The sequence below is a fragment of the Bos taurus genome, unplaced genomic scaffold, assembly GCF_002263795.3.
Source record: "Bos taurus isolate L1 Dominette 01449 registration number 42190680 breed Hereford unplaced genomic scaffold, ARS-UCD2.0 Leftover_ScbfJmS_2189, whole genome shotgun sequence".
NCBI classification, from domain to species: domain Eukaryota; kingdom Metazoa; phylum Chordata; class Mammalia; order Artiodactyla; family Bovidae; genus Bos; species Bos taurus.
Window position 1 is genome coordinate 2,463 of NW_020191269.1, and position 27,437 is coordinate 29,899.

The 27,437-nt window shown below is 41.2% G+C and overlaps 1 protein-coding gene across 1 annotated transcript; it reads right to left on the minus strand.

The window, feature by feature from the left end:
• Nucleotides 1-982: 982 nt before the first annotated feature.
• Nucleotides 983-27,437, minus strand: LOC112445630 (ATP-binding cassette sub-family C member 4-like; the record flags this gene model as incomplete). Its single annotated transcript, XM_024989130.2, has 7 exons — nt 27,330-27,437; nt 26,741-26,861; nt 18,424-18,642; nt 6,303-6,392; nt 4,240-4,403; nt 2,953-3,078; nt 983-1,152 (listed from the first exon to the last, which is right to left on the minus strand). Coding segments are annotated over exons 3-7 (760 nt in total), but the record flags the coding sequence as incomplete, so codon positions are not given.

The following is a 27,437-nucleotide window of genomic DNA, read 5'->3' on the forward strand; positions in this document are numbered from 1 at the left end:
GACTCTTAGGAAAAGGAGACAGTGGGTATGATAAGAATCACAAGTTAGAAAGAAGAGGGAAGCTTGAGATGGATTAAGCAGAAAGGGAAAAGAGAACAGGAATGAAAAGGCAGATCCAAAAGGCAAGCTCAGCAATCAAGAAGAAGAGCATCTATGGAAGAAATAACACATTTTTAAACACAGAGAACTGAGTGAATCTGTGGCTACTCTTCTTGCCCAGGGAACAAGGACCTCTCAGCAATCTCCTCCCCTCCCGGCTCAGAAAGGAATCCTGTTCACACCCGGAATGTACAGTCACTACCTTGTCATTCCAGTCAGTGTAGGAGATGGAATCTGTTTGCTGCTCCTGCTTTTAGATATTTTAATCACCCTGCAGTCATCACTACACATCAAGAGCCTGTGCCTCTGCTACTGCCACCCATAAACCAGCAGGGATCTTATGATATTTGTTATGCACTCTATATAAGAAGTCAGAGAAGGCAATGGCAACCCACTCCAATACTCTTGCCTAGAAAATCCCATGGACAGAGGAGCCTGGTAGGCTGCAGTCTGTGGGGTCGCTAAGAGTCGGACATGACTGAGCGACTTCACTTTCACTTTTCTGCATTGGAGAAGGAAATGGCAACCCACTCCAGTGTTCTTGCCTGGAGAATCCCAGGGACAGGGGAGCCTTTCGTGGGCTGCCGTCTATGGGGTGGCACAGAGTTGGACACAACTGAAGTGACTTAGCAGCAGCTTAGCAGCTATATAGGAAGAGAGGGGAGTATGTATGACATTTTGGAAAGACTGTCAGCTTTGGCAATGAGACTTAAATGTCACCAAACTGGCACACAGTGACACCAAATAAGACATTGTTCATAAAGTTCACCTACAACTAAAAAAAATTGCTTTTCATCAAACCTTGATTCTGTTGATGCTGACAACGGCCTCTGACACCTTCTCGATAGCCATGGGGAAGTAGAGGGTGGCCTGTAAACCTCACAGTCTCGAACAGCAATCACCACCAGAAACACTTGGCTGACTGTGATCCGGTTGTTAAGGACCACGGCAATGATGAAGGTGATAAAAATCATGATTTTGCTGGCAGCAAAAAAAATTGCCAAATTCATTCCTCTAAGGTAGGAACTTTTCAGAATCTTGGAAATTTCATCCCTGGAAAAGAGTAGGAAACAGGTTTTAAAAGGAACACCAACATCAACCCATGAATTCAGTGCCCTGTGTGAGTGGCCCTTTTCTAGGCAGTGGACACAGATTAAGATAAACCATCCCTCACATCACAGAGACACTACACAGTGCACACCTGGGGGTCTGCCCTGACACCAGGACCACACACTGCATTGCCACTTCACTCTTCCAACTAAAAGCGTCCTTCATGTCACACTTTTAAATATTTTGAGTCAATCAGATTGGATTTGAATATTCAGTCAACAAGCATTTGAAATCACAAGTCGTGTGCCAGGTACCTTGAGAATGTCTAAGACAAAGCCCATCCTTGCAGGAGCTCATGAACTTGTTGGGGGACAGAATAAGCAACCCCCAAACTGTGAGACACCAAGACATTAGACAGGCAGCCAGCACAGCCCCCGTGGAGTACAGAGCAGAGGCGTGTACCCCAGAGCAGTGGAGTCAGGGCAAGTCACAGACACATGGAACCTGAGACGACATGCAGTTAGTCAGGGCTGGCGGAGGCCAGAGAAGAGGGAGGATGAGAGTGTTTCCCCAGCAGAGGGAGGGGCACCCACAAAGGTGCAAAGTGAGAGGTGACAGGGAGCACCCAGAGAATTCTAAGCACCCTGGGCTCGAGTATAAACAGTCATCAGATATTTAACTGAAAGATGAAAGAAATTCTACAAATATAAAGCAGAGCAAAACCCCAGCATTTTCAAGGAATACTACTCAACAATAAAAGGAACCAGCTACTTATACATGAGACAACTTGGATGAGTCTCTAGGGAATTCTTCTTAGTGAATAAGGTCAATCAAAAATGGTAACATACTGTATGGTATTATTTAGATAACATTCTTTAAAAATGAAAAAATTATAGAAATAGAGACCAGACTAGAGATTGACACGGGTTAAGGATGTGGTAGGGACAGAAGGGAAGTAGGTGTGCTATAGAAGGGCAACATGTTTAATCCTGGTCCTGATGAAAACATTTTGTATCTTCCCTGTATAGTTGTCAACATCCTGTTGCAATATTGCACTACAGTGTTTCCAGAAATTACCACTGAGGGAAACTGAGCAGTGGATTCACGGGAGGTCCCTGTACTATAAGCAACTGCATGTGAATCTATGATTATCTAAAAATAAAAACAATTACAATTAAAAAAAAAACTGATATTTCCATGGCTGTTTGGAATGAAAAATACTGATTCGTAAAGTTGGGCCTGACACAGTTATACCCAGCCTTTATAATCTCCCCTTTGTACTACATTAACATAAATTACAGCTTTAGTTTAAATATCATTTCAAATACTAAAATTTTATAATTATTGCTTATTTGGGATTTGCACTATTAAGAAATATTATGAATTTTATTTCTGTATAAGAAGCATATATATGTGTGTGTGTGTATATATATATATATATATTTTTTTTTTTTTTTTTTTTTTCCTTTAAGAACATAGTAAATGAGAAAATTCCCTGGTGGTTAGGACTCTGCACTTTCATTGCCTAGGGCCTTGAGTTCAATCCCTGGAACTAAGATTCCACAAGCCATCTGGTGTAGCTATATATACATATATATATATATACACACATATATATATGGTAAATGGGAGAGCAGATTAAAATTATGTTCCCACTATTCTACTTAACCCCACTGCTACATATGGGAGTGGGGTATAATTAAGTTTACATTAATGTGAAAACTTGGTAAGACTCCTAAATTCATTCAGTAAAAACAGGAAATAAAAAGTACAAAATGTGACTTGATATATATAAAAACTTACCTTCTCAATGTGGTAATAAGCTCTACAAATGACTTTTCCCAAGCATACATTTTTATTGTTCTGATGCCAGTTATGACTTCACTCATGGTCTTGATCCTGTCGTCTGTGAGAGCTGCGGTCTTACTCCTGAGGGGACAGACATGAGAGATGAGCCTTAGTGACCACAGCCCAGCTTTCCATAGCAGCAGCAGGGGGCACAAGCAGAGAACAGGGATCAAATGATTCCCTATAGCTCTTTTGAGCTGAAAACACAGACCAATGTACAAATGGAGAAATTAAAAAAAAAAAAAAAAAAGATTTCAATTAGAAATTAAAACCTTCAGCCAAATTCAACATATACTTGGAAAACTTGTAGTAATGTATAATAAAGTCCTGAAATGAAACAGATACAGACTGTCTGCTCAAGTAGGTCACAGCTGGGCAGAGAAGGCAGAAAAGACCTTGACTCTAACAGGAAGACAGTGTCTGTGCTGTAATAAAATAGGATTAAAGTGCTAGGGGCAGATAAGATGGAACTGTTAATTCCACTGGGAAAGGAGAGCAAGAAAAGCTTCAGGGACCCGGTAGCATTAGAACAGGCTTCAAAGGATAAGGAACATCTCTCCACAGCAAAGAGAGCAAAGGAAATTCCAAGCATAGAAAAATACACATACAGACACCAACAAACAACCCTCAATATACTTCAAACAACATAACATCTCCATCACCTGGCTACCTAAACAATGACCCATCTCCAACTCTCTGTGACCTGCTTCAGGTGTAACTCATTATCGTTTGGCTCTTCATCACCAGCCACTTATCTATTACATATACCGCTGGGACTATGGGGCTTTATAAGGACATAATTAAGATTGATCTTGCCCTTGGAACACTGATAATTAAAAACACTGAATTATAAACAAGAAAAAAATATACATACCTGAAAATGGCTCTAACACAAACATAACAAAAATAATGTAGCTAGAAAAGGGCCTGTATATTATATAAAAGTATTAGTACTTTTAATAATGTTTAAATAACTTTAACATCAGTGAATTCTGCTTAAAGACACTATTTATTTGGTTACAATGTTGGGAAAAGTCAGCAAATGTTGTCACTTTTCCCCTTAAAGGTCAGCCTTCAGCTTGAGGCTGGAGCTTCCACTGGCTAAGTCTGAAGCATCTACAACACATGCAACAAAGAGACAAACGAAGGCACTTCTTGTTTTTGAACAAAAGCATCAAGCAGACTGCAGATGCTACCAATTAAATACACATCACCAATTTTTGAAATCAGTGTTTCTCTTACCGGAGTGATGAAAATAATTTCCCAAAGCAGCTTTGCAAAACCAGAAGAATGATGAGAATTGCCATCTCAGCAAGACATGATATTCCTATTTCCATATAGAGCAGGGCGGTCACTGCAATAGCCTGTAGCGGCCCCACCCACAGGTAGTGCAAGAACGTTGTTACCTTAAAAGAGAAGGACAAAGCCTTCTTAAGATGGTATGAAAACAAAACCAGTAAGGACCCATTATAGAAAAAATATGCTTGGAAACAATAGACAGGAACCTAAACGGGAATGATCTCAGTGGGTTTTAAACCTGCTGAAGCAGAAACTCAAGCATCTACCCCAGATGATGCTGTTCTGGGGCAGCACAGGGCTGGCTTCAGGGACATCCAGGGAGAACCAGAGCAGCAGCACTGAAGGAAAATGTTGATTTTGTCTACACCACATATGAGCTCAGGGCTTCCCCAAACTCTCTGTCCCAAAATTCAGCCCCCATCTCTCCCTAGCATCCTAGGAAAGCCTATTTTATGGTACCTACCACATTCTCCAGTAACTACTTGTGTATTTACCTTCCTGACAGCCTGTGGCTTCTCCAGGAAAGAAATAGTATTCATCCCTGAAAGTGGGTAGGGGGATCTTACTTCATGTTTGATGAATGAATAACTGAAAGAGAAGTGTCTAGTGCAATACAGATCTGAGCAACAGCTACAACACCGTGGGTTACATGATCTACTCATAAGCTAAGTGGATAAAAAGAGTGTGGTGATATAGCAGAGAAGAGGTTATGTCTGGCTGGGGACCACCCACTTGGCATTATTCCTCGCAGGCTTCCTATACAGAAGGCACTGAACAGGGTGTGGGGGAAAGAACAATCCCTGCTCACAGGCCTTCATCATCCAGAGGAGGAGGAAGACAGTTCAGGTGGCAACACCAACACCATGTGCCAAGAAGGTCCATGCCAGGAGGACCCCTCAGTTCAGTTCAGTTCAGTCGCTCAGTCGTGTCCAACTCTTTGAGACCCCATGAATCGCAGCACGCCAGGCCTCCCTGTCCATCACCAACTCCCGCAGTTCACTCAGACTCATGTCCATCGAGTCAGTGATGCCATCCAACCATCTCATCCTCGGTAGTCCCCTTATCCTCCTGCCCCCAATCCCTCCCAGCATCAGAGTCTTTTCCAATGAGTCAACTCTTCACATGAGGTGGCCAAAGTACTGGAGTTTAAGCTTTAGCATCATTCCTTCCAAAGAAATCCCAGGGCTGATCTCCTTCAGAATGGACTGGTTGGATCTCCTTGCAGTCCAAGGGACTCTCAAGAGTCTTTTCCAACACCACAGTTCAAAGGCATCAATTCTTTGGTGCTCAGCTTTCTTCACAGTTCAACTCTCACATCCATACATGGCCACTGGAAAAACCATAGCCTTGACTAGACGGACCTTTGTTGGCAAAGTAATGTCTCTGCTTTTCAATATGATATCTAGGTTGTTCATAACTTTTCTTCCAAGGAGTAAGCGTCTTTTAATTTCATGGCTATAGTCACCATCTGCAGTGATTTTGGAGCCACAAAAGATAAAGTCTGACACTGTTTCCACTGTTTCCCCATCTATTTCCCATGAAGTGATGGGACCAGATACCATGATCTTCGTTTTCTGAATGTTGAGCTTTAAGCCAACTTTTTCACCTGCCTCTTTCACCTTCATCAAGAGGCTTTTTAGTTCCTCTTCACTTTCTGCCATAAGGGTGGTGTCATCTGCATATCTCAGGTTATTGATATTTCTCCTGGAAATCTTGATTCCAGCTGAGGACCCCTAGGGACATGAATTAAGCTGGGGAGCAAGACTGCTGCCTATTACTGAAGTATGCCATAGATTATCTCAGAAAAAAAATTATTGTCTAAGGACAACACAAATTATTACATCTCAGTTGCACACAGAGGAAATGAGAGTTGGATAAAATGAACCCTTGTTTTAGACACTCAACCAATCCTGGTCAACAGCAAACACAGGTATCCTGCATCAACCATAAGCTAAACCCAGTCAGAAGGACTGGAAGTGGAAGAAGATCCCTCAGGGGCAGCTTACCTGATCAAATCTTTTCACATCGTTGGACAGCAGGTTGACTATCTGACCTGTGGTGGTTTTCCTCAAGGCCAAGTTACTCAGGTGAAATGCCTGAAACGAGAAAAGATACTGAGCTGGATTCCTGTGGTAATAACAAGTCACTTTTCTGTTCAATTACTCAGTCATGTCCAACTCTTTGCGACTCCATGTACTGCAGCACACCAGGTCTCCCTGTCCTTCACCAACTCCTAGAGTTTACTCAAACTCATGTCCATTGAGTCGGTGAGGCCATCCAAACATCTCATCCTCTGTTGTCCCCTTTTCCTCCTGCCTTCAATCCTTCCCAGCATCAGGGGCTTTTCAAATGAATGTTCTTCACATCAGGTGGCCAGAATATTGGAGGTTCAGCTTCAGTATCAGTCCTTCCAATGAATGTTCAAGACCAATTTCCCTTGGGATGGACTGGCTGCATCTCCTTGCTGCCCAAGGGACTCTCAAGAGTCTTATCCAACACCACAGTTCAAAAACATCAGTTCTTCAGTGCTCAGCTTTCTTTATACTCCAACTCTCACATCCATACATGACTACTGGAAAATCCATAGCTTTGATTAGATGGACCTTTGTTGGCAAAGTAATGTCTCTGCTTTTTAATAAGCTATCTAGGTTGGTCATAACTTTTCTTCCAAGCAGCAAGTGTCTTTTAATTTCATGGCCACAGTCACCATCTGCAGTGATTTTAGAGCCCCCCAAAATGAAGTCTTTCATGGTTTCCCCATCTATTTGCAATGAAGTGATGGGAGCAGATGACATGATCTTAGTTTTCTGAATGCTGAGTTTTATTTAAGCCAACTTTTTCACGCTCCTCTTTCAATTTCATCAACAGGCTCTTTAGTTCTTCTTTGCTTTTTGCCATAAGGGTGGTGTCACCTGCATGTCTCAGGTTATTGATATTTCTCACAGCAGTCTTGATTCCAGCTTATGCTTCATCCAGTCCAGCATTTCTCATGATGTACTCTGCATATAAGGTAAATAAGCAGGGTGACAATATACAGCCTTAACGTACTCCTTTCCTGATTTGGAACCAGTCTGTTGTTCCATGTCCAGTTCTAACTGTTGCTTCTTAGCCTGCATACAGATTTCTCAAGAGGTGGGTCAGGTGGTCTGGTATTTCCATCTCTTTCAGAATTTTCAACAGTTGATTGTGATCCATACAGTCAAAGGCTTTGGCATAGTCAATAAAGCAGAAATAGATGTTTTCCTAGAACTCTCTTTCTTTTCCAGTGATCCAAAGGATGTTGGCAATTTGATCTCTGGTTCCTCTGCCCTTTCTAAAACCAGCTTGAACATCTGGAAGTTCACAGTTCACATACTGTTGAAGCCTGGCTTGGAGAATTTCGAGCATTACTTTGCTAGCATGTGAGATGAGTGCAATTGTGTGGTCACTTTTAGTACATAACAAAACAGAGTGGGTTTTCATGGGATTGTACATCAGGACAAGTAGGATGACTCCTGACAGCTGGGCTCTAGGGACGTGATTCATTGTTAAATGTCTCTTCAATATGGCAGCAACTGCCCTCCCCAATAAGACCAGAAAATGGAGAAACAAGAGGTAGAAGCAAAATCCTCCACCCTGTTTCTCAAGGATCTCGGACCCACCTGAAGAATAAAAGGACTTTCCTAGTGGCTTAATGGTAAAAATCTGCCTGCAGTGCAGCAGCACCAGGTTTGATCCCTGAGTTGGGAAGATCCCCTGGAGAAGGGAATGGCTACCCACTCCACTGATTTAGGATTAAACTAAGTAATTCTGAGCCAATTATATGAGAATGATGAGGATGCCTTCAGGAAAGAAAATTGGGGATGTAGATTATAAATCTGGAATCAGTCATTAAATCTGTGGTTGATGTTATTGAAAGACCTTGGTGTTAGTTTCCACATTTTGAAATGAATGAGGATAATGTTCCATACATGTTCCTGTGAGGAAACTGTGTTCTTAATGCCAGTCGGAGTGAGAGGGGGGATTCCCAAGATGGTGGAGGAATAAGATGGGGAGACCACTTTTTCCCCTACAAATTCATCAAAAGATCATTTGAATTCACCACAAAACAACTTCTAAATGCTGGTGGAGGATATCAGGTACCCAGAAAGGCAGCCCAATCTCTGTGAACGGAGTCTTGAGACTACTGTAAGAGGAGAACCAAAACCCAGAGGCAGAAGACTGAACTCCCAAACTTTAGAACATCAGAGAACTCCTGACTCCAAGGAACATTAATAGACAAGAGCCCACCCAAAAGTCTCCATACCTACACTGAAACCAAGCTTCACCCAAGAACTAACAAGTTCCAGTGCAAGACACACCACACTAATTCTCCAGCAAAACAGGAACACAACACTGAACATTAAAAGACAGGCTGCCCAAAGCCATAACAAACCATAAGACACCCCAAAACTCACTACTGGATACTTCATTGCATTACAGAGAGAAGAGATCCAGCTCCACCTACCAGAACACAGACACAAGTTCCCACAATGAGGAAACCTTGACAAGCCACTGGTCTAACCCCACCCTCAGGGAGCAGATGCCACAATTAAGAGGAACCATGAACTTCCAGTCTGCAGGAAGGGCACCTCAAACAAAGCAATCTAAACAAGATGAAAAGGAAGAGAAATATTCAGCAGGGTAAGGAACATGATAAAAACCTACCAAATGAAACAAAAGAGGAGGAGATAGGGAGTCTACCTGTAAAAGAATTAAGAATAATGATAGTAAAGATGATCCAAAATCTTGAAAATAAAAATGGAGTTACAGACACAGACTAGAGATAAAGACTGAGATGATGCAACAAATGTTTAACAAGAACCTAGAAGAAATAAAGAAGAGTAAATCAATAATGAACAATGAAATAACTGAGATTAAAAACACTCTGGAGGGAACTAACAGTAGAATAACTGAGTAGAATAACAGTAGAATAACTAGAAGATAGAATGGTGTAATAAATTAAGCATAGAGGAAAAAAGAAAAAAATAATAAAAAGAAATGAGGACAACCTCAGAGAACTCTGGGATGATGTTAAATGCCCCAATATTTGAATCATAGGAGTCCCAGAGAAGAAGATGAAAAGAAAGGGCATGAGAACATACTTGAGGAGATAATAGTTGAAAACTTTCCTAAAATGGGGAAGGAAATAGCCACCCAAGTCCAAGAAATCCAGAGAGCCCCAATAGGATATACCAAAGATGAAACAACCCAAGACACATATTAATCAATCTAACAAAAATTAAACAAAAAGAGCAAATATTAAAATCAGTAAGGGAAAAGAAACAAATTACAGACAAGAAGATCTCCATAAGAGTAACAGCTGATCTTTCAATAGAAACTCTTCAGGCCAGAAGGGAAAGGCAGGACATACTTAAAGTGATGAAAGAGAAAAACCCACAACCAAGATTACTCTACCCAGCAAAGATCTTATTCAGTTATGAAGGAGAAATCAAAAGCTTTACAGATAAGCAAAAGCTGAGAGAATTCAGCACCACCAAATCAGCTCTTCAACAAATGCTAAAGGAGCTTTTCTAGACAGGAAACACAGAAAAGGTTTACAAAAGAACCCCCCAAAAAACAAAGTAAACAGTAATGGTATCCTACTTATCAATAATTACCTTAAACGTAAATGGGTTAAATGCTCCAACCAAAAGACAAAGACTGGCCAAATGGATACAAACACAAAATCCATATATATGCTGTCTACAAGAGACCTATCTCAAATCTAGGGACCATTACAGACAAAGTGAGGGGCTGGAAAAAGATGTTTCATGCAAATAGAGACCAAAAGAAAGCAGGAATAGCAATACTCATATCAGATAAAATAAATAAAGACTGTATTAAGAGACAAAGAACACTACATAATGATCAAGGGATCAATCCAAGAAGAAGATATAACAATTACTAATATATATGAATCCAACATAGGAGCACCTCAATATGTAAGGCAAATGCTAACAAACATGAAAGCGAAAATTAAAACAATTAATTGTGGGGGGCTTTAAAACTCCATTCACACCTATGATACATGAACCAAAAAAAATTAGCAAGGAAACACAAGTTTTTCAATGATACAATGGGCCAGTTAAACCTAATTGGTATCTACAGCGCATTTCACCACAAAACAATGGATTTCACCTTTTTCTGAAGTGCACATGGAACATTCTCCAGGATAGATCACATCCTAGGACACAAATCTAGCTTTGATAAGTGGAAAAAAAATTGAAATCATTTCAAACATCTTTTCTGATCACAATGTGGTAAGATTAGATATCAACTCTACGGGAAAAAAAGAAAACTATAAAAAATACATATAGAGGCTAAACAACATGCTTCTGAATAGCCAACAAATCATGGAGGAAATAAAAAAGGAAATCAAAATATGCATCAGTTCAGTTCAGTTCAGTTGCTCAGTCATGTACGATGCTTTGTGACCCTAGGCATTGCAGCATGCCAGACCTCCCTGTCCATCACCAACTCCCAGATTTCACTCAGACTCATGTCCATCGAGTTGGTGATGGCATCCAGCCATCTCATCCTCTGTCGTCCCCTTCTCCTCCTGCCCCCAGTCCCTCCCAGCATCAGGGTCTTTTCCAATGAGTCAACTCTTCACATGAGGTGGCCAAAGTACTGGAGTTTCAGCTTTAGCATCAGTCCTTCCAAAGAACACCCAGGACCAATCTCCTCCAGAATGGACTGGTTCGATCTCCATGCAGTCCAAGGGACTCTCAAGAATCTTCTCCAGCACCACAATTCAAAAGCATCAATTCTTTGGCACTCAGCTTTCTTCACAGTCCAACTCTCACATCCATACATGACCACTGGAAAAACCACAGCCTTGACTAGACGAACCTTTGTTGGCAAAGTAATATCTCTGCTTTTGAATATGCTCTCTAGGTTGGTCATAACTTTTCTTCCAAGGCGTAAGTGTTTTTTAATTTTATGGCTGCAGTCACCATCTGCAGTGCACCAAAAAATAGTTTGACACTGTCTCCACTGTTTCCCCATCTATTTCCCATGAAGTGATGGGATCAGATGCCATGATCTTCATTTTCAGAATGCTGAAGTTTAAACCAACATTTTCACTCTCCTCTTTCCCTTTCATCAAGAGGCTTTTTAGTTCCTCTTCACTTTCTGCCATAAGGGTGGTGTCATCTGCATATCTGAGGTTATTGATATTTCTCCCAGCAATCTTGATTCCAGCTTGTGCTTCTTCCAGCCCAGCATTTCTCATGATGTACTCTGCATAGAAGTTAAATAAGGAGGGTGACAATATACAGCCTTGACATACTCTTTTTCATATTTGGAACCAGTCTGTTGTTCCATGTCCAGTTCTAACTATTGTTTCCTGACCTGCATATAGGTTTCTCAAGAGGCAGGTCAGGTGGTCTGGTATTCCCATCTCTTTCAGAATTTTCCACAGTTTATTGTGATCCACAGTCAAAGGCTTTGGCATAGTCAATAAAGTAGAAATAGATGTTTTTCTGGAACTCTCTTGCTTTTTTGATGATCCAGCAGATGTTGGCAATTTGATCTCTGGTTCCTCTGCCTTTTCTAAAACCAGCTTGAACATATGGAAGTTCATGGTTCACGTATTGCTGAAGCCTGGCTTGGAGAATTTTGAGCATTACTTTACTAATGTGTGAGATGAGTGCAATTGTGTGGTAGTTTGAGCATTCTTTGGCATTACCTTTCTTCAAAATATGCATAGAAACAAATAAAAATTAAAACAGAACAACCCCAAACCTATGGGATTCAGTCAAATCAGTGCTAAGAGGAAGGTTCATAGCAATACAAGCCTACCTCAAGAAACAAGAGAAACTTAAACAACCTAACTTTACACCTAAAGCAACTAGACAAAGAAGAACAACAACAACCAAAAAAAACCCCAAAGTTAATAGAAGGAAAGAAATCATAATAATCAGAGCAGAAATAAATGAAAAAGACATGAAGCAGACTATAGCAAAGATCAAGAAAACTAAAAGCTGGATCTTTGAGAAGATAAATAAAATAGACAAAATGTTAGCCAGACTCATCAAGGAAAAAGAGGAGAATCCAATCAATAAAATTAGAAATTAAAATGGAGAAATCACAATAGACAACACAGAAATACAAAAGATCATAAGAAACCACTATAAGCAACTATATGCCAATAAAATGGACAACTTGGAAGAAATGGACAAATACTTAGAAAAGTATAACCTTCCAAAACTGAGCCAGGAAGAAATAGAAAATCTTAATACACCCATCACAAACATGGAAATCAAAAGTGTAATAAAAAAAATCTTTGAACAAACAAAAGCCAAGGACCAGATGGCTTCACAGATGAATTCTACTAAAAATTTATAGAAGTGCCAACACCTAACCTACTCAAACTCTTCCAGAAAATTGCAGAGGAAGGCAAACTCCCAAAATCATTTTATGAGGCCACCATCACACTGATACCAAAGCCAGACAAAGATGCCACAAACATAGGCCAATATCACTGATGAACAGAGATGCAAAAAACCTCAAGAAAATTCTAGCAAACCGAATTTAACAAAATATTAAAAAGATCATACATCATGACCAAGTGGGCTTTATTCCAGGGATGCAAGTATTCTTCAATATTTGCAAATCAATCAATGTGATACACCATATTAACAAATTGATAGTTAAAAATCATATGATTATATCAATAGATACAGAAAAAGCTTTTGACAAAATTCAACACCCATTTATGATAAAAACTCTCCAGAAAGCAGGCATAAAAGGAACATACTTCAACATAATAAAAGCCATATTCAATAGATTCACAGCAAACATTATCCTCAATGGCAAAAAAATGAAAACAATTCCTCTAAAATCAGGAACAAGGCAAGGGTGCCCACTTTCACCACTACTATGCAACATAGTTCTGGAAGTCCTAGCCACAGCAGTCAGAGAAGAAAAAGAAAAAAAAGAATCCTAATTGGAAGAGAAAAAGTAAAACTCTCACTGTTTGTAGATGACATGATCCTCTACATAGAAAACCCTAAAGACATCACAAGAAAATTACTAGAACTAATCAATGAATATAGCAAAGTTGAAGGATATAAAATTAATACATAGAAATCCCTTGCATTCCTATACACTAACAATGAAAAAATAGAAAGAGAAATTAAGGAAACAATACCATTTACCATTGCAATGAAAAGAATAAAATACTTAGGGATAAATTTACCTAAAGAAACAAAAGATGTATATATAGAAAAATACAACACACTGATGAAAGTAATCAAAGATACCACAAATAGATGGAGAAATACACCATGTTCATGAATTGGAAGAATCAGTATATTGAAAATGAGTATATTACCCAAAGCAATCTATAGATTCAATGCAATCCCTATCAAGCTACCAATGTTATTTTTCACAGAACTATAACAAATAATTTCACAATTTGTATGGAAACACAAAAAACCTCAAGTAGACAAAGCAATAATGAGAAAGAAGAATAGAACTGCAGGAATCCACCTTTCTGGCTTCAGACTATACTACAAAGCTACAGTCATCAAGAGAGTATGGTACTGGCACACACACACACACACACACACACACACACAACAGAAATATATAGCAATGAAACAAAATAGAAAGCCTAGAGATAAATCCACACACCCACAGACACCTTATCTTTGACAAAGGAGGCAAAGTATACAGTAGAGAAAAGACAATCTTTTTAACAAGTGGTTCTGGGAAAACTGGTCAACCATGTGTAAAAGAATGAAACTAGAACACTATCTAACACCATACACAAAAATAAACTCAAAATGAATTAAAGATCTAAATGTAAGGCCAGAAACTATAAAACTCTTAGAGGAAAATATATGCAGAACACTCTGACATAAATCACAGCAAGATCCTCTATCAGCCACCTCCAAGATTAATGAAAATAAGCAAATAGGACCTAATTAAACTTAAAAGCTTTGGCACAATAAAGGAAACTATAAGCAAGGTGAAAAGGCAGCCATCAGAATGGGAGAAAATAACAGCAAATGAAACGACTGACAGAATTAATCTCCCAAATACACAAGCAGCTCATGCAGCTTAATATCAGAAAAATGAACAAATCAATCAAAAAGTGGGCCAAAGAACTAAACAGACATTTCTCCAAAGAAGACATACATATGTCTAATAAACACATGAAAAGAAAATATGCTCATCATCATTCATTATTATAGAAATACAAATCAAAACCACAGTGAGGTGTGGAGATTCCTTAAAAAACTGGAAATAGAACTGTCATCAGTGCAGTTCAGTTCAGTTCAGTTGCTCAGTCGTGTCCGACTCTTTGCGACCCCATGAATCACAGCATGCCAGGCCTCCCTGTCCATCACCAACCCCTGCAGTTCACCCAAACTCACGTCCATCGAGTCAGTGATGCCATCCAGCCATCTCATCCTCTGTCATCCCCTTCTCCTCCTGCCCCCAATCCCTCCCAGCATCAGAGTCTTTTCCAATGAGTCAACTCTTCGCATCAGGTGGCCAAAGTACTGGAGTTTCAGCTTCAGCATCATTCCCTCCAAAGAAATCCTAGGGCTGATCTCCTTCAGGATGGACTGGTTGGATCTCCTTGCAGTCCAAGGGACTCTCAAGAGTCTTCTCCAACACCACAGTTCAAAAGCATCAATTCTTCTTCAGTGCTCAGCTTTCGTCACAGTCCAACTCTCACATCCATACATGACCACTGGAAAAACCATAGCCTTGACTAGACATATGACCCAGCAATCCCACTGCTGGACATACACACCGAGGAAACCAGAATTGCAAGAGTGCCCAATGTTCATCGCAGGACTGTTCAGAATATGTAGGACGTGGAAACAACCTAGATGTCCATCGGCAGACAAATGGATAAGAAGGCTGTGGTACACATACACAATGGAATATTACTCAGCTATAAAAAGGAATGCATTTGAGTCAGTTCTAATGAAGTGGATGAAACTTGAGCCTATTATACAGAGTGAGGTAAATTGGAAAGAGAAACACCAATACAGCATATTAACACATATATATGGAATTTAGAAAGATGGTAATGATGATCCTATATGCAAGACAGCAAAAGAGACACAGATGTAAAGAACAGACTTTTGGACTATGTGGGAGAAGGCGAGAGTAGGATGTTTTGAGAGAATAGCACTGAAACATGTGTATTACCATATGTAAAATAGATGATAAACATTGTATGATTCCACTTATATGAGGCATCCAGAATAGTCAAACTCAGAGAGAGAAGTAGAATGGTGATGGTTGTAAGGGGGAGTAGCCTGGGGAGTTAGTGTTTAATGGTTGCAGAAGTTCGTTTGGGAAGATGAAAAGTTCTGGAGATGAATAATGGTGATGTATCCACAACCAGGTGAATGTACCTAATGTCACTAAATAGTGCACTTTAAATGAGTTAAATGGTAAATTTTATGTTGTATATATTTTATCATAGTTTTTAAAAATCAATGATCAAAAGTAATTTTATCGAAGCTGTGGAAATGTAAATAAATAACAAGTCATTTTACATATGATCCCTCCCACAAGATCAAAATTCAGCTGAAAAGAGCATGAAAATGCTGAATGGGCCATTTTAGGACCAGCAGATGTGCAGCCTTAGAGATCTTCTTGAGACGTGCCCAAGCCCGGATTCCACAGTGTAGATAAACTACAACTATGAGCTGAGCAGTCATTCATTTTTAACATCTTAATCTGATTCCTACCCAGGACCAGGGATCAGGAGATGGGGCCTGAACATGAACCACAAACATTCAGAGGGGTCTTTCAGAGCCACTTGGCAGCACTAGCTTTGCCCTAAGGAATCAGCCCGCCCATAACCTGCAAAGAAGAAGTGTCTTATTTCTGTACCCCAGCAGGACTCTAGATGCAAGGCTACGCATGAAGAAATGTGTCTTTCTCATGTTCTGGAACTACTTCAGGTTATGTCCATAGTTTTAATCCCAATAATTCTTGATTTGATACAGGGACAATCTTTTCAAGAATAATCAAGCTGGCAAATAAACACCTTGAGAGATGTTTACATTCACACATGCGTATGTGCCAAGACAGATTGGATTTTCCAAAAGCAGCTTTCCAAAGTGTCAGTGGAAAGAGGAAGAAAAACAGGTGAACAATGGTAAAGACCCAGCTTTGACTGAACCATTACCTCAAGCCTAACTTAAGGTTTTCACTGTGCTGTGTTGATGAAATTTCCTCTTTATGGGCATTAAGCATGATCCAGAAAGATAAACATCTAGCTAATTTATGGGGAAATCTGGGTATTTGTCTCCTAATAGTTGATGCCACAGAATAAAAAAGATGAAGATGAATGACAAACCAGACCTCTGACTAGAGTGTACAGTCACTGTTGCCCTTTCCACATTACCCAGGAAGAAACTGGCTTAGATGCTGTAGTTAAGCACAGACAGTGAGATGCCAGGGCTCCGAGTTCACACAGCCCTGAGGTTAACAACACTTTGCTCAAGGGAAGATGAGGAGACGTCATACTGAATTTTTCCAGGACAAGTACTCCCAAGAAACAGAAGCTCTAGGGAAGGAGCAACCAAGTAAAAGTGGTGATAATTTCAATTTAAATGTTTTGTTTTTACTTTTCAATGAGGACTTTTTAAAATAAAAACTATATATGTTTATGGTGTACAACATGATGTTTTGATATAAATATACATTGGGAAATTACTGCAGTAAAACCAATTAACATATCCATTACCACATGTTTTTGTGTGTGTGTGGAACAAAACACTTAAAGATCTAATTTCAAGTATATGACACAGTTAAATAAGGATTTATTTTAAAGCAAATAGCCCAAGGTAAAGAGGTATCCAGGATCAAGTTTATAAAGGGCCCTTTAATTACTGGCAGTGTATTTGTGTCAATTCCTTTGTAAAGACATCTGAAATCCTTACTCCTTTTATATCAGTTAAGATCAGAGTAAACTGTGGAATAATGCTATGGCATTTCTCAATGTAAAGTCACTGAACACATCAATGTAGGTCTTATGAGAAGTGCTATAATGCAGGGAAGGCCCTGGTGGTTCAGTGGTTATGACTCAGTGCTTTTACTGCCTTGGACCTGTGTTCAGTCCCTGATTGGTGAACAGATCCCACACTCCATTCAGTGCAGGAAAAAACAAAAACAAACAAACAAAAAAAAAACTCCTGTAATCTTTATTACAGAAAAAAAGGAAATATTGTTTTAAGACAGTAACTTGAATGAACAGCAACAAATGCTCTCCAAAATTACTAAAACCAGTGGAAAATTTCAAGCTTTGTCCTGAACATACAACTATTTTTCCTAATACCATTAAAAGTAACCTTAACTGTAGAACACAGTGAATCTGTTTTTGGCATAGATTCCATTTATATATATATATATTTGAAAGTGAAAGTTTTAGTCACTTAGTCGTGTCCAACTCTTTGTGACTCCATGGACTGTAGCCCACCAAACTCCTCCGTCTATGGGATTTTCCAGGTAAGAATATTGGAGTGGCTTGCCATTTCCTTCTCCAGGGGATCTTCCTAATTCAGTGATTCAACCCGGGTCTGCTGCACTGTGGGCAGACTCTTTACCATTTGAGCCACCAGGGGAGCCCATATATATTTTTAGTTAAAACAATTATATTGAATTTAATTAAATGGGTAATTCAAAAATACAATCATAAACTTTCTCAAATACATTCTTGTTTCCTATATTTAATTTTAGAGATCCAATCACTAAACCTCATTTTTAAACATAAATTTGATGTAAATGAAATTTACAACAATAACAAAATTTCCATAAATACCACTGAGATTTAGGCAGGGAAAACACTGAAAATCAACTAGATACTTTTCATACTTATTTTTTAATTAGATTTCATTATAAATTTAGTGGGTATTATGCAACAGCCTGTAGATTAAATTTATCAAAGGTGGCCTTGACTTGCTCTCAAAAACTTTTAGTTATATATTAGTAAAGTTTGCTTAAATGACAACAAACTTGACTTGATGCAAATAGCAAGCTTCTCTAGTAAAGCATCAATGATGCCAGTTACAAAACGCTTCTGACGCTTTAGCAGAGGTATGCAGTGCAGTACCAAGTGACACTTACCCTGTGGTAGATCATATGGGAGGTGGCCACTCTAAGCCTCATCCCCACGCGCTGAAGATGATTGAAGTTCAAGTGGTGCAGAATGGCCCACAGGAGCACACAGGCACTCAGCACTGCAGCGCAGATGTATGCATCATGCAAAGCATTAGAACCTTTGGGGTTTTCAAAGTAACTAATCATTTTCCCCAAAAGTAAGGGCAGAAGTACCATGGTGCCTTCCTGAAAGAAAAAAGTCTCCATTAGAAATTCAAGTCATACCTATTTTTCTTAACACAAGCTTATATTTTATTTTTGCTTGTTGAAAAGCATTTTAACAAAATGCTACATCCATGGCTCATCTAAAAGAAAAGTGTACAGATTCACTATCTTCTATAAGACAAGCAGTTTTAATCTTAGGCAAGAATTTTATGTTGAAAGACAATAAAGCCTTAGCACACTGTGCTTAATACATTGTGAATACTCAATAAGTATCACAACTACTGCCTTAGAATACATTTGGCAAGATGCCAAGTGACTCTTTGCCTAAGATGAACAAAGAAAAAGGTGGCAGAGAAGGGTGAGAAATTCTCTATGAACAAGCCCTGCTCACAGCTGGCCCTTGTTCCCATTCTCTCATCATCCCAGCCCAACAGAAAATAAAGATGGTTTATGTACAGGAAACATGCTCTTGCCATCACCTTCTGCTTTAAGAGCATTTTTGAACTGAAACATTGGCACAAGATCTTCTTATGAAAGTTGCTCAGTCGTGTCCAACTCTTTGTGACCCCATGAACTATACAGTCCATGGAATCCTCCAGGCCAGAATACTGGAGTGAGTAGCCTTTCCCTTCTCTGGGGGATCTTCTCAACCTAGGGATCGAACCCAGGTCTCCCACATTGCAGGCGGATTCTTTACCAGCTGAGCCACAAGGAAAGACTAAGAATACTGGAGTGGGTAGCCTATCCCTTCTCCAGAGGATCTTCCCTATCCAGGAATCAAACCAGGGTCTCCTGCATTGCAGGTGGATTCTTTACCAACTGAGCTATATGGGAAGCCCAAGACATTGGCACAAACACATCCAATCTTTTCCACCCTAAACTGTACATGTTCAGAGATTAAGAGAATGGAGCCCAGCTTTTGTTGAACATCACAAGGAAACCAGGCTGGGGAGGTTCCTAGGCTCTCAGCTCCAGGGAATACTGTATTATTACGTCTCTACCCTCTAGAAGCTGGGATGTTCCTTGGAGTCAAAAATTAAACATGGCAGAAGCCAAACTAAAAAAATAAAAAAAATGCCATCCATGGTTCTCCATCTAACAAACGCTGCAGGTGCTGCTTTGGAAGAAATATTACAAATCATCTCTTTCCCAAGGCAAAAGTCAAATCTCAAACCAGTGAGTTGGGAGGCATTGAGGCTTAATTTCTGAGTAAGACTTAGGGAAAGCAATTTTCTTTCCCAAAACTAAAGAAACACTTGCCCATCCTGCCAAACAGTCATTCCATCCCACAACCTACCCCTTCCCTCTAGTCACCCCCTAAAGGTTCCCTTCTCCCCTATTAAGGAAAATCAAACACTCAACAAGAATCCAAGTCACCAAAAGTAAACACCTCCACCCTCAACATCATTTCTTCCACAGACTTCTCAAAAGACAAAATGCCAAAAGTTTGGAAATCTTTCAGGAACTTGACTTTCAAAAAAGATTTTCCTTTTAAGCAATATTTTTTAAATTTAATGCAGAAAGTCAAGGTGGCTCATGTACAGGAGACAAAGCTGGGCCATTTCTAACAGTCAGGAGAATAGGACATAACCCCCGCCACTCCTCACCTCTCAGGGGAGGGGACTGGGCAAACGGCTCTTTGAGATCACCCTACTTACACAACAGCATATGGAAGACTTATCTCTAAGAGGGAATCCCTGATGACCTGGGGATGTCTGTGGGTCCCCATGGAGATATTTTCAGGGGCCAGACATGCTGGGGATTTGCTGGATGTTCTGTTTTAATTATTGTTGGTTTTTCAAGACCTCCACATCAACATCAGCCTGCCATTTGTTTTTCTGAGCATCATAAGTCATTCTTTCATAGGACAGAGATTTTCATACTTCAAAATCCTAACTCCAAAAGCCTCACCTTGGACTGACATTGCCTGCCTCTTCCTTCTGGTGCTGCCAGGAATACCAGCACTGTGGGTGGTCACAGCACATTGCTTGGGAATCATGGATGATCTACAAGGTGTTCTATGCACCAGAGGAATTAAAAAGAGGGCTGGAAGTCATAAAGAAAATGTATTTGCATGTTAAAGCTTCCCAGCTGGCCCTAGTGATAAAGAAATCGCCTGCCAATGCAGGAGATGTAAGAGTTGCTGGTTCAGTTCCTGGGTTGGGAAGATCCCCTGGAGGAGGGCATGGCAACCCACTCTGCTATTCTTGCCTAGAGAATCCCATGGCCAGAGGAGCCTGGTGGGCTAAGGTTCATAGAGTCTCAAAGAGTCAGACATGACTAAAGTGAATTAGCAGGCAGCACATTTGCATTTTAGAGAATCCTGGGCTGAGTTTAGATCTTCTACCGTCTCAAATATAATGACCAACAAGCAGCATAGACAGAAGATCACAAAATGAGACATTGCTTCATAAAATCAGTTATTAACATTCATTCCATCCAACTTAGCAACTAGCTTTAATCATCCCAAATTCAAAACAGCACCTAAAAAGATCTTTAAAATGTAAAAGACAAGGAAAAAAAAAGCTAAATCATTACTAGCTTTGTCATGAGAAATCATTTCTTTGTAACTTCTCCAAACAGTAGATTGTCAATAGCTAAGATTAGGCAAACAGGAGTATTTATGTTGTATTTCAGGCTTCTTTTGGTGGACAGGAAAAAAAAAAATTCAAGGTTCACTTCTCCATGAGTTTTAATGGCCCTCAACTTCTAGAATATCACTGCATTAGAATGAAGAGTTCTGCCAGTTATAACCCTAATACCACAAAGTTAGAAGGAGTTTCATATGCCAGTCAGCATCCTTACCTGGGGAATCAAGGCCACTGCCTAGTTTTACACTGTAAACCACCTAGACATTGGCTTAAACAGCATGATCAAGCAAGCTCCCTCCTGAGAGAAAGTCCAGTCCTGGCACTTCAGAGCTGATTTATCTGCTATTCACCCAGGGATGGTCTGGTCCCACCCAACTCTCACCCTAAGACCTAGGTCTGGGGTACACCCTCTGTGGGGGGAAGTGTATTTGGAATGCAGGAGAACCGCTCCACACCCTAGTAACTGACCTGGGGTTCTCATTCTTGCTCAGCAAATGCACCCCCAGAATCACAGACATACTGGGTCTCAGCAAGCAACCAGGAGCACTTAGTAACAACATAGAGGACTCGGCCTCTGTCCAGATCATCAGTCCCAACATAGTCACCATCCAAGACCCAACATCTTCTCACTGGTCCATGCCAGGGAGCCCATCTGGAGCAATGTCTTAAGAGTATGGATGGATTTAGAGTTAGCTCTCCAGGGCAGCCATAAACTCATTCATTGGGAATAGTAATGAGGGCAAGGTGGCTTCCTAAAGGGCTCCTGGTCCATCTGAACTCAATATGACACTGCTGCTAGTGTCAGAGTCCTCATCACTTCCAGTATTGGGGGGGATGTGGTCCAACCTGGACTCCACCCTCATTTATGATCCCTAATCTGACATCCCAGGGAGTTCTTGTATCCCATTTCTTATCCTTAGGCCAAGTTCAGGACATGTGTGTCTGAGATCATGAAGACAAAGCTCTCAAGACGAGCCTTTCTGATCATGGACAAACTTCCAGTCATCCAGATGATCGGGCTCATAAGTCAGAGCACCTGAGAGGGAACCTCAGTCTGTCCTTGACTCTTCATATGACCGCAGACACACTATGTAACTATTTGAACAGAGTGTCCTCTCTTCTAAAATGGAAGTAACATAATATCTATGACTTAATTGAATTAGCCAAAGGATTTGGTGATATGACATGCAAAGTGCTTATAGCATTTTTGCTACATAATGTTTTTGGAGTACTTACTATTGTACTACTACACTATTAACTACACTATTAATAGTACTGCTGCCCCTGCCACCTGGAGAAGGCACTGGCACCCCACTCCAGTACTCTTGGCTGGAAAATCCCATGGATGGAGAAGCGTGGTAGGCTGCAGTCCATGGGGTCGATAAGAGTCGGGCATGACTGAGCGACTTCACTTTCACTTTTAACTTTCATGCATTGGACAAGGAAATGGCAACCCACTCCAGTATTTTTGCCTGGAGAATCCAAGGGACAGAGGAGCCTAGTGGGCTGCCATCTATGGGGTTGCACAGAGTCGGACACGACTGAAGCGACAGCAGCAGCAGCAGCAGTCCCTGCCACCACCACTACTATGAGTATGATCCTCTGTTACTGCCACTAGTACTTCTAGTACTACAGAGCATGAGCCCCACATTTACCAGGTCCTCGACTCCCCACTTCTCTGCCATGACCACCCAACAATCAGCCTCCTGAAACAGGGGCCGGAGCTCTGCCAATTGCACCTTATGCAGCCCCCAGGCCTGGCCTTCCTGGATCCCCAGCAGGAAGCATGGCTGGGGCTGGGAAACTGTGAAATCAACACATTACCCTGCCACAAGGCACTGCAATATCTGGGTTGTCAGAGCCCTCTTAAAGGTAGCACTTTCCCTCATATACCTGTCCCCAGTCTCTAGCACAATGGCTAGTCCACCTGTGTCATTAATGAGACTTCAACCTGCCAGGGCCATCCAGTTACCAGTGAATTGACAGATTTTCTGGTTTTTTCAGTTGTGTGGGGTGGACTTCACCTACCCAGCTGCCTGCATGCTCTTCAGAAGAAAACAACCTTAAGAGCCACACCTTCCACCTGAAAACCACCTGGGCTATCACCTCACCCCCCAATACAATGGAATGATGACAACTCACCACCTTCTCCACCTAAAACACCCCCCTCTCAGCAACTGTATCTTCCATCCCTCCTGCTCCCACACACTCACAGGCCACCCGTGTCCCTAAGGCAGTGCTAAGGGACTACAGAGAGCACGAGCCACCCAGGGGGGTCTGCAGTAGACCTCCAGTAGGCTCAGCCAGAACAGGGGGCTGATGGCACTGTCCCCAGTTGAACTGTCCTCTGGGGATCTTGACCCGGGATCTTCAGGGTCATGGAGGTCACTGACCTCATGGCTTTCTACTCTGGTTTTCCCTGCACATGCCTTTCTCCACCCTCTGCCAATCCCAGGTACCAAGACTCCCCCTTCAACCAGAAAACCACCCCCACAGCCAGGACAGAAACTAGCATGAAGGGTGAATGAATTCATGGTGAAGCTGGAGCTCCTCCACACGGGGGTTTTGGCTCACAGTGCCAGCCATTGGGGAAGTGGAAAACCCAGGGAAGGATGTGCTCTTGGGAGTTCTGGGCAGCTCCAGCCCAGATGCAGGGTCCCGGGTTCTGTTCCCCTGGAAGGGGAGAGGGGATGATCTTATCTTAGGAAAGCATTTATCACATGTGACCTGGTCAAATTAATTATTATTTGCTACTGCTGCTGCTAAGTTGCTTCAGTCATGTCTGACTCTGTGTGACCCCATAGATGGCTCCTCCGTCACTGGGATTCTCCAGGCAAGAACACTGGAGTGGGTTGCCATTTCCTTCTCCAATGCATGAAAGTGAAAAGTGAAAGTGAAGTTGCTCAGTTGTCCGACTCTTAGTGACCTCATGGACTGCAGCCTACCAGGCTCCTCCGTCCATGGGATTTTCCAGGCAAGAATACTGGAGTGGGGTGCCATTGCCTTCTCCGTATTATTTGCTGAGTACCTATAATGAACTCCTTATTGCAAAATTCAGACTTAAATTGAAGAAGGATGGGAAAACCACTAGACGATTTAGGTACAACTTAAATCCCTTATGATTATACAGTGGAAGTAACAAATAGATTCAAGGGATTATATCTGATAGGCAAAGTGCCTGAAGAAATATGGACAGAGGTTTGTGACATTGTACAGCAGGCAGGGATCAAGACCATCCCCAAGAAAAAGAAATGCAAAAAGGAAAAATGGTTGTCTGAGGAGGCCTTACAAATAGCTGAGTAAAGAAGAGAAGCTAAAGTCAAAGGAGAAAAGGAAAGATATACCCATCTGAATGCAGAGTTCCAAAGAACAGCAAGGAGAGATAAGAAAGCCTTCCTTGTAGATCAAGGCAATGAAAGAGAGGAAAACAATAGAATGGCAAAGATTAGAGATTTCTTCAAGAAAATTAGAGATACCAAGAAAATTTCATGCAAAGATGGACACAACAGAGGACAGAAACCATATGGACCTAAGAGAAGCAGGAGATATTAAGAAGAGGTGGAGAGAATACACAGAAGAACTATACAAAAAAGATCTTTATCAGCCAGATAATCATGATGGTGTGATCACTCACCTGTAGCCAGACATCCTAGAGTGCAAAGTAAAGTGAGCCTTAGGAAGCATCACCATGAACAAAGCTAGTGGAGGTGATGGAATTCCATTTGAGCTATTTCAAGTCCTAAGTGATGATTCTGTGAAAGTGCTGCACTCAATGTGCCAACAAATTTTGAAAACTCAACAGGGGCCATGGGACTGGAAAAGGTCAGCTTTCATTTCAATCCCAAAAAAGGCAATGCCAAAGAATGTTCAAACTACCGCACAATTGCATTCATCTTGCACTCTAGCAAAGTAATGCTCAAAATTCTCCAAGTGTGGCTTCAACAGTATGTGAATGGAGAATTTCCAGAAGTTCAAGCTGGATTTATAAAAGGCAGAGGAACCAGAGATCAAATTGCCAACATCCATCAGATCATAGAAAAAGCAATAGAATTCCAGAAAAACATCTACCTCTGCTTTATTGACTATGCCAAATCCTTTGACTGTGTGGATTACAGCAAACTATGGAAAATGCTTAAAGAGATGAGAACACACCAGACCACCTTATCTGCCTCCTGAGAAATCAATATGTAGGTCAGGAAACAACAATTAGAACCAGACATGGAACAACAGGCTGCTTCCAAATTGGGAAAGGAGTTACGTCAAGGCTGTATGTTGTCACCCTGCTTATTTAATTTATATGCAGAGTACATCATGCAAAATGCCTGGCTGGATGAAGCACAAACTGGAATCAAGATTGCCGGGAGAAATAGCAATAACTTCAGATATCCAGATGACACCACCCTTATGGCAGAAAGTGAAGAGGAACTGAAGAACCTCTTAATGAAAATGAAAGTGGAGAGTGAAAAAGCTGGCTTAAAACTCAACATTCAAAAAATGAAGATCATTGCATCTGGTCCCATCATTTCATGTCAAATAGATGGGGAAACAATGGAAACAGTGAGAGACTTTATTTTCTGGGGCTCCAAAACCACTGCAGATGGTGACTGCAGCCATGAAATTAAAAGACACATGCTTCTTGGAATAAAAACTATGAACCACCTAAACAGCATATTAAAAAACAGAGACATTGCTGACAAACATCTGACTAGTCAAAGCTATGGTTTTTCCAGTAGCCAAGTATGGATGTGAGAGTTGGACCATAAAGAAGGCTGAGCACTGAAGAATTGATGCTTTTGAACCGTGGTTTTGAAGAAGACTCTTGAGAGTCCCTTGGACTGCAAGGAGATCCAACAAGTCAATCCTAAAGGACTCAATCCTGAATATTCACTGGAAGGACTAAAGCTGAAGCTCCAATACTTTGGCCACCTGACTTGAGGAACTGACTCATTGGAAAAGACCCTGATGCTGGGAAAGATTGAAGGTAGAAGGAGAAGGGGATGACAGAGGACGAGATGGTTGGATGGTATCACCTACTCGATGGACATGAGTTTGAGAAAGCTCCAGCAGTTGCTGATGGACAGGGAAGCCTGACATGTTGCAGTCTCAAAGAGTTAGACATGCCTGAGCAACTGCACTGAACTGAGCACCTGTAAAATGTCTTATGTTACTGGGGCTCTGCCCCAAGTTTACTTCCTCCAAACCACATGTTCCTTTAGGTTTTAGGGTATTCTCTTGATCTAGGATTAATTTTAGCATTTATATCATTTTCTGAGCACCAACGATGTGCTAACATGGTCTAAAATGTCTTTGCTTTTCAGTCTTTCCTCCCATGACACTATGTGTTAATTGGTTAAAAGACAAATAGCAATCTCCAGAAGACCAATTCCCTAGGTAAACGCCTGTTTATGCTGAGAATAAATACAACCACTGGCCTACAGTTAAACCACTGGTCTCTCTCACCAGTCGCATCCATCTCAGTACTGGCCCATGTACAATGAAAGCAATGCACTGTTTATAAAAGCCTTTACCTCAAAAAATATAAAAATTGAAGATAATAAACAGGATTTCCAGTAGCACTTTATGATTGCTTTCTTTAAAGAAGGCTTCTCTCCATTTTCCTCAGCTCTGTCAACTTCTTGCTTCCAGTACCTGTGATGAGCAAAAGCACAGTAAAGAACAGCACTGCCATAGGGAAAATGGGGGAGGGGCCAGGGTGGAAGATTAGCCTTCACTACAGGGCGCTCTGTGGCTGCCCCATAGATACTGGCTAACTGCTCACAGGGCTCCTGAAAGATGAGTGGTGTAGACTGAAGCACCAGAAAAATAGGCCTTGAGGCTTTGCTGGATTCACAGGTCATGAGCAGCTCAGAAGGGCAGACACTGTCCTCCAGGGACCCCACCTCTGGGGACAGAGCTTGGCCTCCAGGGCCTTGACCGCAGGCTCCCTTCACATCCACAGATGCACAGGGAACACGGGCTCCCCCAGCCTCCAAAGTGGGCTAAGCCTGGGGTCAGCCTGAGGGACTGAGCATGCAGAGTCAGGGGAGGAGTCTCAGAAGAACCCCCCAAGTGGAAATTCTCACTCTTCCTCCCCTTCTCCCTGCTGTCTGTGCTCACCCTTGCAGCTCTTCTCCAAGGTGCTGGGAGCAATCTTTTGGAAGCACTGAGTGTATCTCATTTTCTTTCAATCTCCGTTTGTGACCAAATAGGAAAAAGGGGTTTATC